This window comes from Mytilus californianus, unplaced genomic scaffold, assembly GCF_021869535.1.
Source record: "Mytilus californianus isolate M0D057914Y unplaced genomic scaffold, xbMytCali1.0.p SCAF_11, whole genome shotgun sequence".
In the NCBI taxonomy this organism is placed as follows: Eukaryota; Metazoa; Mollusca; class Bivalvia; order Mytilida; family Mytilidae; genus Mytilus; species Mytilus californianus.
The window spans coordinates 54,954,609-54,974,312 of NW_026262593.1; the positions used below are offsets into that span (position 1 = coordinate 54,954,609).

The 19,704-nt window shown below is 32.8% G+C and overlaps 3 protein-coding genes across 6 annotated transcripts in view; all 3 read right to left on the reverse strand.

The window, feature by feature from the left end:
• LOC127719250 (E3 ubiquitin-protein ligase TRIM71-like) overlaps nucleotides 1–19,704 on the reverse strand; it is a 158,768-nt gene that overhangs the window by 132,560 nt on the left and 6,504 nt on the right. The window lies entirely within an intron of this gene.
• LOC127720339 (E3 ubiquitin-protein ligase TRIM71-like) overlaps nucleotides 1–19,704 on the reverse strand; it is a 237,430-nt gene that overhangs the window by 87,551 nt on the left and 130,175 nt on the right. The window contains exons 1-2 of one of the 4 annotated variants that reach the window (XM_052226917.1): nucleotides 11,251–11,349; nucleotides 5,647–7,760 (exon numbers count right to left, since the gene is read on the reverse strand). The exons of 2 other annotated variants lie outside the window; for them this stretch is intronic. In XM_052226917.1, the coding sequence (XP_052082877.1) occupies nucleotides 6,081–7,754 (1,674 nt within the window). In that variant the 5' untranslated portion in view covers nucleotides 7,755–7,760; nucleotides 11,251–11,349 and the 3' untranslated portion in view covers nucleotides 5,647–6,080. Of the gene's footprint in view, nucleotides 1–5,646; nucleotides 7,761–11,250; nucleotides 11,350–19,704 lie in introns of those variants that run through there. One more of the 4 variants, XM_052226916.1, reaches the window with a different exon arrangement.
• The window catches only part of LOC127720341 (uncharacterized), a 210,699-nt gene that overhangs the window by 46,864 nt on the left and 144,131 nt on the right, over nucleotides 1–19,704 (reverse strand). The gene's annotated exons all lie outside the window — the stretch shown is intronic.

Consider the following 19,704-nt stretch of genomic DNA (forward strand, 5'->3'; position numbering starts at 1 on the left):
GAAGTTATATATATTCTTTCTTAAGTAGACGTAAGTACACATTTATTCAAATCTTTCATTAAATGTCAATTTATATAATATTTAAATAGCCGTTAAATACCTGCTTTATGAATCAGACTGTCAAAAAAAATATTCCACAACTATTACTGCAGGTCTTTTGTGTAAATTTCATAACAGACAGTCAACAGAAAGGTAACCTGGAAGTTATGTCATACGATATACCTTTCACAAGTGACAAAAAGGTTTATATCCCCTTGACTGTTAGAATGTTTATAAAAAAAACCACATATTTTAGTTTTATGTCAACGTTATATGTTTGCATTAGTATTTGTTTATATATGTATTTGATAACCTGTCGTTTTGATCTTATAGTTCAATTAAGTTTATTGTTCACTGCGAGGCTTCAAAATGATATGTACACTCAATTTAAATAGCAAACACTTGATGATATCCTACATTGATAAGATTGGCAATAAAACAAGTGTGATATAATAATCTAAAACGTTTATGACCTACAAGATGCTTTTCAACTATAATATGTTATGCCCATGACAGTGATGTTTTAGATTCAAAAGAATGTTGTCTATGTTGAATAGTAAGCCAGGTATTTTACTATCAAAAACTTCTCAAACTTTTAAAAATTGTTTCACAAATACAATGATTTGGTTTTAGAATATAACTAAACCCGTAGAATTCTTTTTAAAACGGCAAATCACATACTAATTTGTACTATAAAGGTAAAAAAACGATCCATGCCAATTCATTGATCTTTTGAATGAACAAATTCTTAATAAAATCTTTGGATATTGATTCTATCGATACTAACATTGATTGTGTTTTGATAAATTAAAACATAACTAATAATAAATTGCTATACCTTTGCAAAAACTTATTATCCTGCATCATGCCGATGTTTTATACCTATATTTTGGCATTGCAAAAGGTCATGCTTTTGTCAGACTGTGTATGATGTCTTTAACCTTTTTCTTTGAGGTTTAATTTTGTTCATTTATTTAATTGATATTAATAGCTGACTCTCTGAAAAATGTGCACTGATTTTGGATATCATAGTGAGTGGTTGTCTTTTATCTTTATTTTAAAAAGATACAAAATCACATAAACAGAAATATCCGTATATTATCGGTAAGATATTAAGTCAAAATTATCATGTGTACCCTAATGGCATTATAACATTTACATCGTTGGAAACATGTATATCTGTGAAAACCAGCCTCCGGGTGCGCGATTTTCTCGCTGCGTTGAGTGCCCATTGGTGGCCTTGGCCTGTTTTTTGTCTTTGGTCGGGTTGTTGTCTCTTTGAAGCATTCCAGTTTCCAATCTCTATTCTATTTTTACTTGTTTAAGGATATAAAAGATCACGTTTTTCATAGCAATGTTTAAATTTCACAGATCACGAGGTCGAACATTCGTGTTTTTTTTACCATACTAAAGCTGTCATATTTGTCTCACATACTTAGTGGAGGGTCTCGATACTTATAAATTAATCACTGAATATATTGCGAAGTAATCACCCATATTATTACCGACAATCATTAGACATACTCAATAGGATCTGTAATGCCAATTGCCATTCAACATAATTGAGTATGCTATCATTTACAGCAGCTTTTGTCTTCCGTTTATATTACTCTCAACATACAATGCATTTTGCAATCGTGATTTTGATCTGTGATATCTGATGTATTTGCAGTACAGATAGCCGGTTATAAGGTGTGGATGAGATAATCTCAAATTAATAAGTTATATTATACTTTATTCCAATGAAAAAAGACTCATATGTCTGAACATCGCTTATATATATAATTAATTATAACACTTTGTAATTGAAGAATCAAAGGTCGCAGTATAAAACGTTTTTCAAAATTTTATTCAAAGAAACGATGACAGTCAACACTTATGCTTTCTTGTTACACAAAAATAGGTAAAAACAGTTCTTCATTTGTAAGAAAAATTAGATTGAGTTTGACCTATTGCGTAATTTCCACTTAAATTCCAAATCCTTTTAATGTTTTTTTTAACCATACAAGAAATGTACTGCCTCTGTTTAAAGAAGGCTTCGCAGAAAGATTGCATAACTGTAAAAGGTTTAACTAAAGTATGCAGAGACAGTTGTGATACTGCACAACAAAGAACCATTTGTAAAAATCAATTAGAAGGGACTTGGCGCATCAGATACGCAACACACATGAAACACAAATTTGCGTACACAATGCTAAAAATCTACACAGTACCGATATAAGAGTACTCACAGTTACTGAAACTAATCACACCCAAATTCAAATAAAATATATATGTTAATGGCAATAAGTAAAAGTAAAATTAGGCAGTAAGCTTAAATCCTAGGCATTAAGCTTATTTCCTGAAATCTGATGATGATTATTCAACCTATTGCCAAACATCTATTCAGGCATATGTGAACTTTGGTATTTTTGTTTGATCTTCCAAGTACAGGTACATTCAGTGAAATAAACTTGATGAAAAGTATTGTTGAAATTATATTCCATATATTGATATACCTTAATTTAGTAGATCTTCAAATTTTAGTATTTTTACTTGTTCATAACCTCATTAACTTGTACGTTTTAATGGTATTATACAATTTGATAAGGTAAGTTAAGATAAGATACATTTTATTCCAATTAAAGGGCACATGAAGAGCAAAGTAATTTATTACAATGAGTTTAATAATTGACACAAAAATATTGATAATCATATATAAATATGAATATAATCATCTCAATTCTAAGATCTTAAACCATAGACAGACCATAGCCAAAGTTGGCTTTGGTTTAAAACAAGTGATTGTATCTAATGGAAAGGAGGATTGATGATTCTATGTATACTGTTAAATATTTGTTAACTACCCTCAGGGACATTTTTGTATATTTCACTCCTTAACTGGATTATTAGTATTTAATAAACACTATGTTTACTGATACAAATTTCTTGAATATCTATGGTCTAAATTTTAATCAGGGAACACAGGGAGCATATACACAAGATAGTTGAATGATCCTTTGGCAAAGATTAAATTTATTTTAGAATCCTTAGAGAAGACGGCAACTATAGACTACTAAAGGTACCATAGAAGGCTTTGACAGGTTGATAAGTTAAGTAAACGAGTATGATGAGGAAAATTTCAAAATTTAAGTTTTTCCAGAGGAACTGCATGGTACTATAGAAAAGGCACATAAAGACACAGACCATGGCAACGGAGATCGTACGATTTTAACAACTAGATATTGACTACGCATATATTTTTTGTGCTTCCATGGCTATTCAAACATATCTCGTGCTTTCGTGGCTATTCAAATATATATCGTAATTCCATCGGACTATTTCTTTCACTTTGTGAGAATTGTAACACGAAGAAAAAGTATTAAGGTAGGGGAGAAGTGGCAACTTTATTTTATCCAAAGAGTTAAACAGCAGAGAACAGGTTGATAGATTTCCAATAAAACTCAGATGGAAACTATAAATCTCGTATAGTGTACCAAGATCATTTAACAAAATTTGATAAAATTAGAGCCCTTACGTCAAAATGTGCTTTAGAGGTAGCTTTCAATTTAGTTGATTTTTTCACAGTTTTTTGTATGTCCCATAAACTGCGAAGCGACAATGGTCTTGAATTTACAGCTTTGGTTATATACGAGTTAAATCAAAACGGCTAGAACTAGTGACTTTAACTTAAGTTCTTGTCATGTTATTAAGTACAAAATGTATTTTACATTATAATAGATGTCTTTTTATTAACCTTTTTTTTTACATTTTAGGCATTAAGATTAATGCCTTGACACATTTTTCTGGATTTAAGTTTAATTCCTAAGAATAAAGACTTAGAAGATGACTGATAACGCGTCGAAAGAAAACTTAATTTTCGACCATCAAATCGCCAATTAATGCCGTCGGAGCTTAAAATACAATCTAATGAACTGACAGAAAACAACGTCAAATCATACATTTAAAATATGCCATACGTCGTCTGCTCTTGCGCGTACGTTTTCATAGTATCAATTGTGTATTGATGCCATGAAAACTTATCCAATCAAAATGAACGTTACAAACGATGTTGCATTAAAATGCCTTACATCATTTAGGCAATGGACTTACTGCCTAGGGGTTAGCTTATTGCCGAAGATTTAAGCTTAATGTCGCTAACATATATAACTATAACTTGTTGCAAAAATAAAAGCATGGTAGTGTTTTCCTTTCATAATATAAACATTGTGATGTTCTGCTGACTAATTCATGCTGAGAAGAAGTACACATTTCTAGGTACATTTACGTTCAGGCAAATTTATTGTAACGGATTTCAATGAAAACTAATATTTTCATTACTGTAACCACATGAACCCTTTTCATGTTTGTAGTTATATTATTCATTTAGCAACAAAACATAATTTTATTTCATGTTGGTATCAATAGATTTATTTATAAGGTTATCACGACTGTGGTGTTGTTGAATCAGTGGGGTAGGTATTTTCTAGGATTATTTCATAACTCAAAACACGACCCAGATACTTCTTTTTTATATGATTATATATTTTACTTAATATATACACATAACCTTGCCGCATTTTTGCGCCTGTCCCAAGTCAGGAACCTCTGGCCATTGTTAGTCTTGTATGTTTTCTTAATTTCGGTTCATTTATATGTTTCGGAGTTTAGAGTGACGTCCATTTTCTCTGAACTAGTACACATTTTTGTTTAGGGACTAGCTGAAGCCCGCCTATTGATGCGGGATTTTCTCGCTGTGTTGAAGAACCATTGGTGGCCTTGGGCTGTTTTCTGCTCTTTGGTCGAGCTGTTGTCTCTTTGACACATTCCCCGTTTCCGTTCTTAATTTTACATAACAGTGTCGAATGTTTGCAAAGCAAGGAAGACGTGCAAGAATAATATGTATAAGTGAGGCAGCGACGAGATAATTTTTGTTTTATCAAATATTTGGTAAAACTTAAGATTCCAACGCCATCAAGCAAAGTTCACATTCGATGGATTTGTTTATTCTTTTAGGTCGTTTCGATCATATAGTTCTTCACACGTTTTGGTAGTTATACTTTCAAATTTTTGGGTATGGCTTTCTAATGAAGGTAAAATGTTTTTATTCATCCTTAGTGTATGGCCATTTACCTAAGTATCCATCGTTTTGACTTTTCAAAAGGGAATCCGTTCGTATTTAAAAGTGTCAGATCACAGGGGAAAAATAATGACGATTATTCTTTGTTTGTATTACTTATGTTGCCTAAACTGTCTTAATTTTACTTTGTTTGCAATGCCGTACGTCTTCTTAAAACTCTAACCAATCAGTAGTTACATGTATTATAGCCGGATAACAGACGCACTAAGGGAAACATTTCGGGCGTTAATCTTGACGAGCATCTTTAAATGAAGTTGTATTGGAACTTATTCGAAAGTTCGAAAATAATGGATTCAACGTGTATACGGCAAACTTGAATATTCGGCGTTCGGGCTGATTGAAATTATAGTCATGTCCGTCTGACATGGTTTATTTTGTCTCATTTTGGTCGGAAATTGATAATTAAAAACGGATTATGGTGTTTATTGTACTGTTCAATTACAGTTGTGAGTCAAAATATAAAGCTTTCTATCAAGTGGACGTTAGCAAACGAGTTCAGAATGGATTTATATTGTGTCAAATATCTGATATTTTACAATATTAAAAATATTACTGCCGATCTAGCATAAGTGATAACACAAAGCCATATATGAATTAAATGAATTTTTAGGAAGAAAATGAACATGAAATATCGACGTTATTGACTTTATGTGATATCTTTATTGAGACATCGATCCTGAAAAATTTCAACTTACAATTCAATGATCATTAATTAAGTATGCTAGTTATTTCAGCATGTTCATCGTTTCAATTGATGGAATGACTGATGTACTAATTAGATATTATTCCTTCTGTATATGATTGCTTGTCAAGAACGTATTAACTATTGCTAGATACAGGATTGTTTTTTTGGGGGCAAAAACCTCTTGCAAAAACCACCAGAGATCATTTATCAATAACAAATGGTTGGACATAAGATGATTCAGTTTGTAACTTTGTATAGGTAACACTGTCCTGATATATTGCATACAGCGAGTGTGTTGGTTTTACGGTTGTAATGTATGGCTCTAGGTTTTCGAAGTCCATCTTCTTTTGCTAAGAGAATTTTAGATTCCTTCCCATTTTTTCCGACTACCACCAACAGATTACTATCCCTGCAAGCTACGAAAATATTTCCTGACGCATCGTTGGTTATACTAGTCGGATAATCAGATTTCTGACAGTCAAATTTCCAACGAATTGTTCCATTCAATTCGGTACAGTAGACTGCATTAGTAGTTTGTGTTGTATAATAAAGTTGGTCATTAAACACGGAACAATAACCGGAGATATCGACTGTTGACAACTCTGAAAAGGTATTACCAGACAGATCAAAGAATTGGATGGACTTGTAAGCTAGACTGACAACCAATTTTTCACCTGTACGAATAATCCCGTAGCATTCGTCTCTCGTTTGTATAGTCCTTTGTACTTTTGACGAGTTTACATCAACAATAACAATGTTCTTCTTTAAAACTAATGTTGTAGCAACTGTGTCTTTATCTATTATTGCAACATCAAAACATTGACCTTCAAATTGTATGTTTTTGATAAGCTCGCCTACTTGATTCATGATAGCAAGTCTTCCGTTTGACGATTGATCGGCAAGCACAATTCTCCCGTCGTCGAACATATCGACACCCGTTATAATCACACCCTCTGCTGTCTGGAAAGAGCTGATTCTTGTCAATTTAATGTTATCTACAGTGTTAGAAACAGCAACGAAAATCTGCCCTTGTTTCTCCTTCTTTAGAAGAATTTTCTTCGAGGACGAAGACTTCACTTCCAACTTCCCCAATTCTTTGACGTCCTTCTCAAACTTCATCAGTACTGGCGAATATTCTATGTGAATGTCAATACTATCCAGTATTTGGTCGGTTTGTAAAGACATCCATTCTTTTTCTTCCTTTTCTATTTTTTTATTCCATTCATGTATAACAAGGAAAGCTTGAAAATCAGATGCGTGTTGTTTGATCTGTTTCAAATCGTTTTTAATTTGATCGACACTTGCAAGCATTTTTGAGATCTTTCCAGTAAAACTATCAATACTTCTGCATCGTTTATTGTTTTCGCTGTCCAATTTACCCAAAAGATCCTTTTGGAGTTTATCCAAATGATCATTTATAGACTTTCGGACATTTTGCATTTCGGATATAATGGTATTTTTCTGAAACTCAAAACGTGCTTTATCATCTTGTTTATCTTTTATTAGAATCCTTATAAGTTCACTGATGTCTTTTGTCCTATCTTCTAAATCTTCAAATGCAGCTGACGATTTCACTCCGTCCACTACTTCTGTTAATGGCTTCAATTTTTTACATGTTTCATGTTTCTGAGACACGCATGACACACAACATGGCTCGTTATGAATTAAGCAGTAAAAATCTAATTTTCTATTGTGAATTTTACATTCCTGTTTGATGTCAGCAACAGAACCAGGAAGTTTCTGGTAATCTTCTATAGGTATTGTTTTGTGGTTCTTTGTTAATTTCATACGGCCATGCTGTTGTTCACAATAATTACATATGGCTTCTTCACATTCTGAACACCAAACTGAGGCTGATTTGTTTATGTTATCTGTTGTACAAATATCACATATCGGTATCAATGACGCCATATTAAACTGAAAAAAAAACAAAAGGTGCTTTATTTGTATTTTGCATAATCAATGTTAATATTGAAAAGAAATACATAATAAAAAGTTCAGTCCAATTGATATGAGCTGGGTTTCCGAATCTTGATTTGAAAATAGGTACTATCGGGCTGATCTTGAACTGATTGTTTATCTATTCACAGATATAATTTAGCAATATCATTAAAAAAAAACGCTGATAAACCTATGTGAAATAAGCCTCTTCAAATGTATTTAAATACTTTTATAACTATCTTAGCAAAGTTTTTTGTCCTGTTAATCGATTATTGTGTCTTAACTGTGCACTATAAAGTCAAACGCAACGTTTAAAATCCTTATAGATTGCATACAACTTTGAAATAACATTGTAAAAGTAAAAATACAGGCCTCTACCAGCCTGAATCGGTCAGCTAGCAAGAATATGCAATGTTTTTTTTATTTTCATCTTTTTCGAGATAAATTGTTTTCATGATCCAAATGATTTATTTTCATTACATATATACAGTTAAATGATATTTTTTTGTTCTTGTTATAACTTGTTGGAATGTTAAGAAAAATAAAAAGAGCCAGAAGTAAAATGCTCGATTTTATTTGGCTGTTGATATTTTTAAAGCTTGAGAATAAGAATCTAAGATTTTGAAAACTGAGATTCCATTTAACAGAACGATGCATGTACCTTACATGCAATTAACAGCTACAATTTATAAATGCCAAAATCCACTGATTCTTGAATCATAACATTGCATACAGCAAGTTTTGTTATAAGATGTTATACCAAGTAACTGATTTGTGTTCTATTTTATTTCAATAGCATACTCCAACCGTAAAAATAGCACTTGTAAAAACTAACACATTCATCATTGATGGACAATGGATAACGACTGAAAGCGAAAGCTCGTACTTGCATTTTGAGCATATTCATATGAATACAAGATCGTACGAAAATTAAAATGACCCCTTATCAAAAATTGAAAGTCATGAAGAGATGTATAAGAGCTTAACACGTGAAACAAACTGTTTAAACACCTCATCATATTTAACACACGTATAAAGAAAAGGAGATGCGGGGTATACGTCAGTAAGACAGCCGCCCAACGATGAATATAATCGAAAGACATCAAGATGGCAATATGCTGTCTTAACTTCTATATGTCTATTAGTTCTTGTATGTAACATAGTTATAACGAATATGTAGAAGAACGTCATCATATTTAAAGAAATAAATTCACTCGTTACCCTCTTTATCCACTGAAACCAAGTCGGACTTTTGGTTTCTTAGTATTAGGCTAGCCAAAATTTAAAAAAGGTATGTATATGACGGTATAAACAGTTATTGCGTTTTAAACAGAAAACACACGTTGAACGTTGGTTGCGAGAGAACCAGAGTTTTGATAGGTAGAACGTTTTATAAATTATTTGAAGAAAATTCATTGATTGCTTGTAAGTATAAAAAAGTATAAAAAGATACCGATTTTTTCCGTAATTTCAAAAAGGGGAAGTCTATAAAAACTGACCAAATCAAACCTTATCCATCAACGGAATGAGTAGTAAATCAACTGTCATATTCCTGAGTTGGTACAAGTATTTTCCGAAGAAAATGGTGGGTTAAACCTTTTAATGTAGCTAGCTGAACATCCCACTAGTATGACAGTTGTTTACATTTCCGCTATATTGGAAATTGGATGAGCACCAAACTATCTGAATGGAAATGGGACAATAATGTGGTTGCAGCAACTAAAATTGTGTTAACATACATCACAACAGACTAAAAACAAAATAAAACTCATTATAAGTCCTTTAAAAAACGACCAATTAACTAGTTAACTTTACATTAATCTATGAAGATATATATTATCATAAAAATGATAAACTAAGAGCTATCTATGCCAGCAATCAAAACAAATTGTGATAGATGGCTCCGTCCTTGTTTTAGATAAGTTGTAGTTTTATTACAACTCTCGTGGTAAGGTTGAACGAATAGAATATAAAATATTTACAAACAAAATAAACTTTCAATCTTATCCCAGTTTTGATCAGTAAATGAACTTTCAGTGGTATGTGTATACCCAGTGTATCAAAAAAAACATTAACACAACATTGTGATGATATCTATAACAAAAAACATATACATATAAGATAGAAAAAAAATGACAATCCGGTGTGCATCAGGCATTACAGGTGGCTGAGAGAAAAATGATAAAATAAACTGTTGAAACCAAGATTAATTCCGAATTATCAATAAGAAATTTAATTTAAAAAAACGCCAGGAACGTAGACAACTGAATCAGTCCAGACTAACACAATGACATTTTCCAAATCAAGGAAAAGAAATAACATCTGTTTGCCTTTTATGGCGAATGTTTTATGTAAATAAAATGACACCAAATATCTACGCGTCATTATTGTTTGGTGGACACTAATCTGGTATTTCCACAGCTGTTATATAATTTATGGGATAGTACAGTATATGTTGCTATTCATATCAATATGATTTGATAGGTCTGCTCTAGATATGGTAGACTCTTTGTTTTATAAACTACTTCCTCCTGGCTCTAGGGAGATTGACTGATGTTTTTGGCCAAGGCGAATGAGAAAAAATAAATCTACTTAAATTGGAATATAAGAAAGGGGGTTTCGTATTATTGAATACTATCCATTTTTTTTAATTGTCCCTTTCGAATAAAAAGATAACTGCAGTCTATTAAAAAAAACAGAAACCCCCGACACAAATAACTACAAGACAACCATGCCACTTAGACTGCTTTTGTAGATTATTGTGAAGGCTTTCCTAATGCGCACAGTGCGACTTGGTGATTATCGCTATAATAAGAAATCGCATTCTGAATCATCTGATACATATATTTTAATGCAAATTTTCCTAAAATCGTAATGATTAATTTTGCATTTCTGTCTATTCTTCAAGAATTGCTATAATAAACACACACATATTTCTGAATTTACAGTAATTCACTAGATCGAAGAGATACATTATTTTATTTCTTCAGAAAACGAAAGTACAAATTTATTAATAGCTTTTTTTTTACTGTTAGATAGTCGACAACTTCCTACTTTGAGACTTTTTTTCACATAAAAATACTTAAACAGCCTAATTAAAGAAGTGTAATCATTTTGTTCTGTAACAGGATCAATTAATTTTAGAAATATATTTGTCCTTCACGTTACCACCCCCGTTTTTACAAAGGACAAAATAAGGTTACTTCCCTTTGATTGTTCAAATCTTGATACGGTCTGATGCCATTTAACTGTCCCGTTTGTTAAAAAAAAGAGAACTCCTTTATACTCAAAAAAAAGAAACAAAATCATAAAAACAAAAATATTTAAAACACATCTGCAACACTAAAACTGCTTCATCAGACCTAAGTGATATATTTTCTTTCGTCAGAAAACGAAAGTACTAATTTAATCATAACATTCATGTCGGACAATCAGTAAAGTACTGAAATTACCGCTGAATACTTACTTTAAGACTCAGTTTGTGAACCAAAATGTGTCACAACAAATAATGCAGATCCTGTGTTCAAGTTGAACAGTCTGTTGACAACAATGTAACCAGGAAGTATTGTCACGTGATATAGCTCTCACAAATAACAAAAGACGATTATGTCCCTTTGACTGTTTGGGTCTAAATACGGTCTTATAGTATTTAATGCAATTCAAAATTTGTATTGTCTATCATAACGTCTAGAGAATGAACAGTGCGATCAAATTGAAATTCAAACAGTTGATTAAATATAATATGTAAATTTGGCAATTAAAAACATGAAATATATATAATATGAAAACACATATAATCTACATATACAAAAAGTACGATAATGTAGACGGACAAACTGTCAGAAACTTATTCTATTCTATACTCAGAAATAGAGGATCTTGATGGAGTTTTCACAAAAAAGAATATGTGGAAAAACAGAATATACGACAAAAATTATGAAATTGAATAAAACAAGAAAAATAGTGAATCATAGGGTGATAACATATAATAAATAGAGAATAATGAGCACAAATATAAAGAAAACGGGTAAAATTGTCTTAAAAAGAAATAATACATGAAAGACCCTATAAAAACCTTCATAATGAGGTTATGGTTTGTAATTATAAGGTTATACAATTACATTCGTTATACCATATTAATTTAAAAATTTAGGCAGGTTGAATCATTTGGATAAGTTAAAGTTGAATTTCAAACCAGGTCACCGAGAAAGGGAATACATTTCATCATCTACTTCAAAGTAGCGTAATGTGCATTCAATCCCTGTGTTATCTGCCTATTCCTATTTCAAACTTCTGTGTACTGAATTTAACATATTGAATAGTCGCCATTAAGCGTCTTTTAATATTGTTGAACATTTCTCTGAAATATTCAATGAGGTCTTAACTCATAACCATCCTTTTTTATTTTTTGTCATCATGATATTCAGACTTCTTAATATAATATATTTCTGTTTAAATTTTCCAACGAAAGGGTCGTTAAAAATACCACATAATCAAAGTTTTATGTTGTGTTGCGTAGTGAACCTGCCATATTCATCTCGCATAATTAACGGAAACTCTTGTTAGACATGATAAGACTTAAATTACATTGATAACTTGTGAGAATCAGCTTATCGTTAAAATGTTATGAGGTATTCATATGATCTGATAAAAATCCAGGTAATCATAATTCCAATGACGCAATTCATATATATAAAACGATGGTAGAAATTTGAAATGGAACAAAGGTGGCTTTATAAAATGTTTTGCAAAATATTTATTTCAAGAAACAGTTCGAGTCACTTTTTTTTTTCTTGTTACACAAGCATAGTTTCCACAATGTTTATATAATTTTCATTACAATTAAACTAGTTTTCACGTTTTCTCTTTCGAAATCGAATACTTAACAAATATTTTATCCAAGCAAATGATTTACTGCATTAGCTTGAGAAAGTTATGCAAAATTAAATAAATGTCTTCCTTCAAATGAACAAAAAGTGCACAGAGATGCAAGAAGGTCAATGTTGTGTTTGCCAAGTTCCTTAAAAATAAAAATTCATTAAAGAAATACTGTGGCGAAAGAATAAACCATTCGTTTCTAATCTATGTTCTATTAATAATATAGATATTACAACAATACAGTCCACATTGATACTGATTTAAAGTTCTATTTGTTTTTGTTCGGCCCACGTTTTCAGGGGAGATAATTTTCAATCTTAAAAAACTTGCTAAAATAAGTATCACAAATTTTCGATAATAAATGTAAAGTTAAACTGAATTGAATTATAAAAAAGATTGAAATTGAATTAATTGTCCATAAAGAAAAATATTGTTCACAGAATGTCAGTTAATAAAATAAACTCGCGTCCTTCGCGACACTCCCAAGGAACAGAAAGTATTTAATACAAGTTAAAGTCAATGTTCACTATCAAGACGTCCACTCATGGATTTTCTGTTTTGCTTGTTCCGCAGCACGTCTCTGAGGTCTAGTAGATGAAGTTTGCGTCTCACACTTTGAGTTCTGTTCAACATTATTAACATTGTCAGTTTGTTCAACATTGTCATCGTGACATTCCAAAGGATATAAGAAGTTTAATGTTCTGTTTAAAGTTTTCTTCGATGGCAATAATACCTTTGCTGATCTACATTGTTCGTCACTACTTTTGGATAAGTTTATAATTTTACCAATTTTCCACATTCCTCTCGGAAGATCGTCTTTGATCAAAACAATGTCACCAATCTGTGGATACTGATTTGAGCGAACTCTTTTCTCTTTAAGTTTAACGGTAGTTCTTTCACGAATGCTGAGTAGATAATCATCTCGCCACACTTTCCAGAATCTGTTTAAATGTTTTTGACCCTTTTTCCAAAGTTCCAAAAGATTATCGGTTGAACTTAACTGTGGTTTATATTCTGGATCGTCATCATTATCGATACGCTCTGGTATTCCGGTGTGTTTATTTAGAGTGAGGAAACAAGACGGTGTTAACACAATATTAGAGTCAATATCCTCACCAATGTATGCTAACGGTCTACTATTTACCACGGCTTCAACTTCTGTTAAAAGTGTTCGTAATTGTTCAACGCTCAAACAAACCTTTCCTATGGTTTTTCGCAATGAACGCTTTGCAAGTCCCACTAGTCTCTCGTAAAATCCACCCATCCAAGGGGCTAGTTCTACTATGAATTTCCAACTTATGCCCTTGTTAGAAACATAGTTTTGAACGTCCGAATCGTTTAGAACCTTTTCCCATTCCTGTTGTACTACATTACTTGCGGCTTTAAACTGTAGAGCATTATCTGAAATAATTTGTATTGGAGTTCCACAACGGGCAACAAATCTTCGGAATCCAAGTAAAAATTGATCGGTAGTCATGTCAAGCATTAGTTCCAGATGAATTGCACGCACAACTAAGCAGGTGTATAAACAGACCCACACTTTTTTAGATCCATTCACAGTTTTTACATAAAGCGGACCAAAGTAGTCTATTCCGGTGTACGTGTACGGACTAGATTCAGTTACTCTTTTCTTGGGGAGTGGAGGGATGAGCGGCATCTTATACGGCCCTCCTTCATAACGGATGCAGTTTCCACAAGTTCGTAAAACATGTCGGACTGTTGATCTACCTTGCGGTATCCAATATTTTTGTCTAATTTGTGATAACGTTTGAGCAACTCCAACATGTAACAAGTTCCTGTGGTAGTTGTAAATCAGAAGTTTTGTGAATGCTTCTTTCTTTGGTAACAAGATAGGTCGTTTTGCATTTTCGGAAATGTCTGCATGTTCAATTCTACCAACACATCGAATTAATCCGTTGTTGTCTATTGTAAGACCTAATTGACGTATAATATTACTTGACTTGTTTTTAGTTATATCATGTATCTCCTTCGCAAAATGTTTCCTTTGAATGTGAACAATCCACATGCATTTTGCATCTTCAATTTCCTTTGCAGTAAGCGGTCCAGAAATAGTGTCCTTCTTTAGTTTTCTAATAAATCTTTGTACCCAAGCAGTTATTCTCAATAGTCTAATCAAACTCGAAAAGTTTTCGCATTTCATACCATACGGTGATTCTAATTTTCGATCGCAATTAACTCCTGAAGGGGGCTCCCCAACAAGAAATTCGGTCTGTTGGTAACTGGTGCTTGATTTAATTTCTGATTTATAAAGATTAACGTTTTCAGTTGTCAGATTATAAGACCAAGTTGGCCATTGATCGTTGGAAAACAGGAGCCAAGACGGTCCATTCCACCATAGATTGTTCGATTTAATTTCACTGAAATGTGTCCCACGGCTTGCAATGTCAGCTGGATTTATATCGGTTGATACATAACGAAATTCGGTATCAGTGCATTTTCTGATCTCTTTTAAACGATTTTCGACAAATGTTGACATTTGTTTTTTCGACACTATCCAATGAATGACACACTGCGAATCTGTCCATAAAGTTTTCTTCTGTACAGTGATCTTGAGATGGCTTTCAATAAATGCTAAGCATCTTATTCCTATGATGACAGCAAGAAGTTCTAATCTCGGTATGCTGATTTTCTTAATTGGAGCAAGGCGGGTTTTTGAATAGATCAAGTCGACTCGGCATGATTCATCTGTTTCATGACGCAAATAAATTGCACAAGCATAAGCCTTTGTTGATGCATCACAAAAACAAAGTAACTGATATGAACACTTGCCATCTAATCCTATGTATCTATCAAAGGTATGTGTTTGTATTTGTTTAATGTCAAATGCAATTTCTTTCCATAATTCGCAGTCATTTTCGGACAACTTAAAATCCCATTCAACTTTTTTACTCCATAATGTTTGTAATAATAATTTTCCAAGCAAAGTAACTGGTGAAAAGAATCCTAACGGATCAAATATTGATGCAATTGATTGCAAAATTTCTCTCTTCGTACTTGACAATTCTAAAGATTCTAATTTGGGTCCAGACATTGAAAGTTTATCATCTTTGATAGTCCAAGTAATGCCAAGCACTTTCAATCTCTCTCTGTTTGCTTGATCCTGCTTCGGTATCTCGGACATGAACTGTACTGAGTTTGAACACCAATCCCTAAGGTTCATTGAAGCTTCTTGAAACATGTTTTTGGATTCAGTATACAGTTCTTTCAATTCATCGTTAGTATTGACTCCTGTAAGCAAATTATCTACATAGATATTATCTTGAATCTTTGTAGCAACTGGTGTATTATACTTCCGCAGATGCAAGTCAATTGTTGCGGCCAAGAGAAAAGGGCTTGAAATTACCCCAAACGGGACACGGCAAAATCTATATATCTGAACGTTATTGATATTAAATAACGGCATTTTTATGTCTTTTACCCAGAAAAATCTGGTCACATCTCTGTCTGGGTTCTGCAATCCGAGTTGCAAAAAGGCTTTTTCGATGTCAGCAACAACAGCATATTTGAACATTCGAAAACGGAGTAATAATCCACAAAGATCTTTCAACATCACGGGTCCTCTGTATAAACAGTTATTCAGACTTTTATTATCATCTCTTGTTTTCGCTGACGCATCGTACACAATCCTAACCTTTGTTGTCGGCTTTGTTGAATCTACAACTGCATGATGTGGTATATAGTGAGTTATATGATCCTCATGTTTATTGTTCACATCAACTTTTTCGATAATCCCTTTTTCACATTGCTCATTGATAATTTTATCATAATTTTCAAACAGTTCCGGTTTGTTTCTCAATCGATGCAACAAGGACCGATATCTTCCATAAGCCAGTTCCTTGTTGTCATTAAGTGTTTCTATGTCGGATTTCCACGGCCAGCATACCAAGTAGCGTTCATTAATGTACTCAACAGAATTGTTAAATTTTTCTAATGCCTTTGTATCATTAGAATTTTCAGACGGTTCACTGATGCCTATTGTTTCAAGATTCCAAAAATCTTCTAGCGGTGGTTTTACAGGCATTGATTTGTCAATAGCAGTAACAGCACATGAGTCTAATAATGGGAGAGCATTTGTTCCATAGTTTAAAATCAACATGCTAGGCTCCTCAAAGCCGTCTGATTTTTCTGAAGTTCGACCGGTGATAATCCAACCAAATTTAGAACCTAGCAAGTATAGTCCTGGTTGTATTTCAATTTTCTCTGGTAAAATTAAGTCTAAGTAATAATCATTACCAATGAGCAGCTCAATTGTTGTTTTCTCATTTTCTGTCGGAAGGGTGTCAGCAAGACTAAAGTTACTCCACAAATATTCATAATTTTGACACTTTTTAAATGAAACTGGTCTCCTAAGTATACTTCCGGTAATTTTGGGCACTACATTTGCACTTAATTTCATTTTAGTCCCATCGGCTAAATTTATCTGAAGTGTGACCTTTTCTGTTTTCACTAATTTCGGCTTATCGGACCCAAAGGTAATAACGGATACTTCTTCGACGGATTCAACTTTCAATTTAAGTTTTCTAGCTAACGTTTCAGAAACATATGTGCGTTGACTTCCGGAGTCCAGCAACAGTCTTATTTCCTCGTTACAAGTGTCTGACGTATTGGTTATTATGGTTTTCGCAGTCTGCATTAACACAATATCGCCCGACGAAAGAAAGGAGGATTCAGTAGTAAGGTTAACGGATTCTGTTGTTTCGGCAGATTCGTCTGCTAAATTAGACATTTCGGTTCTACTCGTGGAAAATTTCTTCAAACACAAACTTCTGTGGTGTTTTTTCGTTTTACCACAATAAACACATTTACGGTCACTAGTACAATCACGTAATCTATGTCCAGACTTCAAACATATATAGCACAATCCATTCAGTTGGGCCTTTCGATCTTCAACGGTTTTGTACATACTGCACTCGTCTGACCAGTGGCTGCCTTTGCAGTATATACACAATTTCTTCACTTCAGTTCGGTTCGATGTAAACGGCCTATCGTTTGTTGCGGAAAATAATGCTTCACCGGAGGTTCTTACATTTTGGGGTTTACCATATGACGGTTTATATCTAGGTTGCACGTATGCATTTGACGGCTGTTGCGGTTTAACATCCTTTGTTTTTTCCGTCGACTGACTTTCTGCGGCTTCACGTGCGGCTATGTAGGATTTAAGTAAATCACGCAGTTTTTCAACTGTCCATTTATCAGAACCTTTCTGGATTTCAAGCTGAACTAACACCGGTTCGGGAAGCTTTGTTGTTATCATTGAAATGAAAACATCTTGATCTATATTCTGATTAAGCGCTTCAAGACTTCTCAAGTTACGTTCAATTTTGTCGTAAATAGATCTTAGATCTGATGTACGGTTTGACGCGCATGATAAATTAATAAGTTCAACGTAGTGTGCATTAACTGCATTCTGCACATCACCAAATCTGTCTTTAAGAATGTCTATCGCAACCTCATAGTTTTCATTCGACAACTGTAACCCGGATATTGCACTTTGAGCTGAACCATGTAGTTTACTTTTCAAGTATGTGAATTTTTCAACATTTGACAGTTTAGTGTTTTTGTGAACAGTTACTTCAAATTGGTCCCAAAATTCTTTAAACTTCTGTTTATCTCCATTATAACCCATTATTTCTAGTTTTGGTAATTTTACAGCGGCTTGGTTTTGTTCATCATGTTGAGGTTTAGTATTTTGTAATTGCATTTGTTGCATCATTTGCATTTGAATTTCTATCAATTGTTCAAGTTTGGTATCTGGTACTGGTTTTGAAAAGTTTTTAAATTTTTCTTGTAGGAAATTATCAATTAATTTGAGTTCTTCCTTGCGGCTTGTTACTTCTGTTGTTAAATTAAAGTAGACTTCACTTTCTTTTTGAAATGTTTTCAGATCTTCTTCGGCTTTAGCACTTTCAAGTGCGAGTGATAACCTTTCTATTGTCTCTTCAAATTTTGGGCCAAATTCATCGAATCTGCGATATGATTTGTTAACCTTTCTGATTTGCGATTCAAGATCATAATCGGACACTTCCCTTGTCAATAGTTCCTCAGATTTACCTAGTTCAACGTCTAATAAGTTTTTATATCGTGTTTTTAGACCTTTCAGATATGCGAGAGACATTTTGAATGTTTACGTTTTGTCGTTTGTATGTATCAGGAATTATCGTCAGTTTTTATCACTTACTCCCGGGTTCCGGCACCATTCAATGTGGCAAAAGAATAAACCATTCGTTTCTAATCTATGTTCTATTAATAATATAGATATTACAACAATACAGTCCACATTGATACTGATTTAAAGTTCTATTTGTTTTTGTTCGGCCCACGTTTTCAGGGGAGATAATTTTCAATCTTAAAAAACTTGCTAAAATAAGTATCACAAATTTTCGATAATAAATGTAAAGTTAAACTGAATTGAATTATAAAAAAGATTGAAATTGAATTAATTGTCCATAAAGAAAAATATTGTTCACAGAATGTCAGTTAATAAAATAAACTCGCGTCCTTCGCGACAAATACGGAGAAAGTAGTAACAGTTTTTATATAATTATATTAAAACTATTTTTGGCCTTCAGATCACGCTTCATTAATATGGCTTTTCAACTTTTCAGGATGATGCCTGGGAACTCTTCACATGAACAATGATAGATCAATCATACATTTCTGCATAATACATGTAATATTTGGCAAATATAACCGTTTCCATATATATGTGAATTCCGTCACTGTTATATTTGCTAAATAATATGCTTACGGTTAATAACGTCTTTACACTAAATCCATTGTATGTTGGATGTATACTAACTGATATTTTAGTCTAAGTTGCATGTTTCTTAGATTAGTTGTTATCGGCTTTAAACTAGCTGTTAGAAGCTGTTAGTACTCTCAGATCTGTACTTAGTGTCTTTTTTGTTGTGATGATCAATATAGATACCTTGCCAAGTCCGGTCTGTGTTTTATTACATGTTATTTTCTGCTTTGATCGATCTGATAAGTTAAGCTCTTATCAACTGATATTGATAGTTTG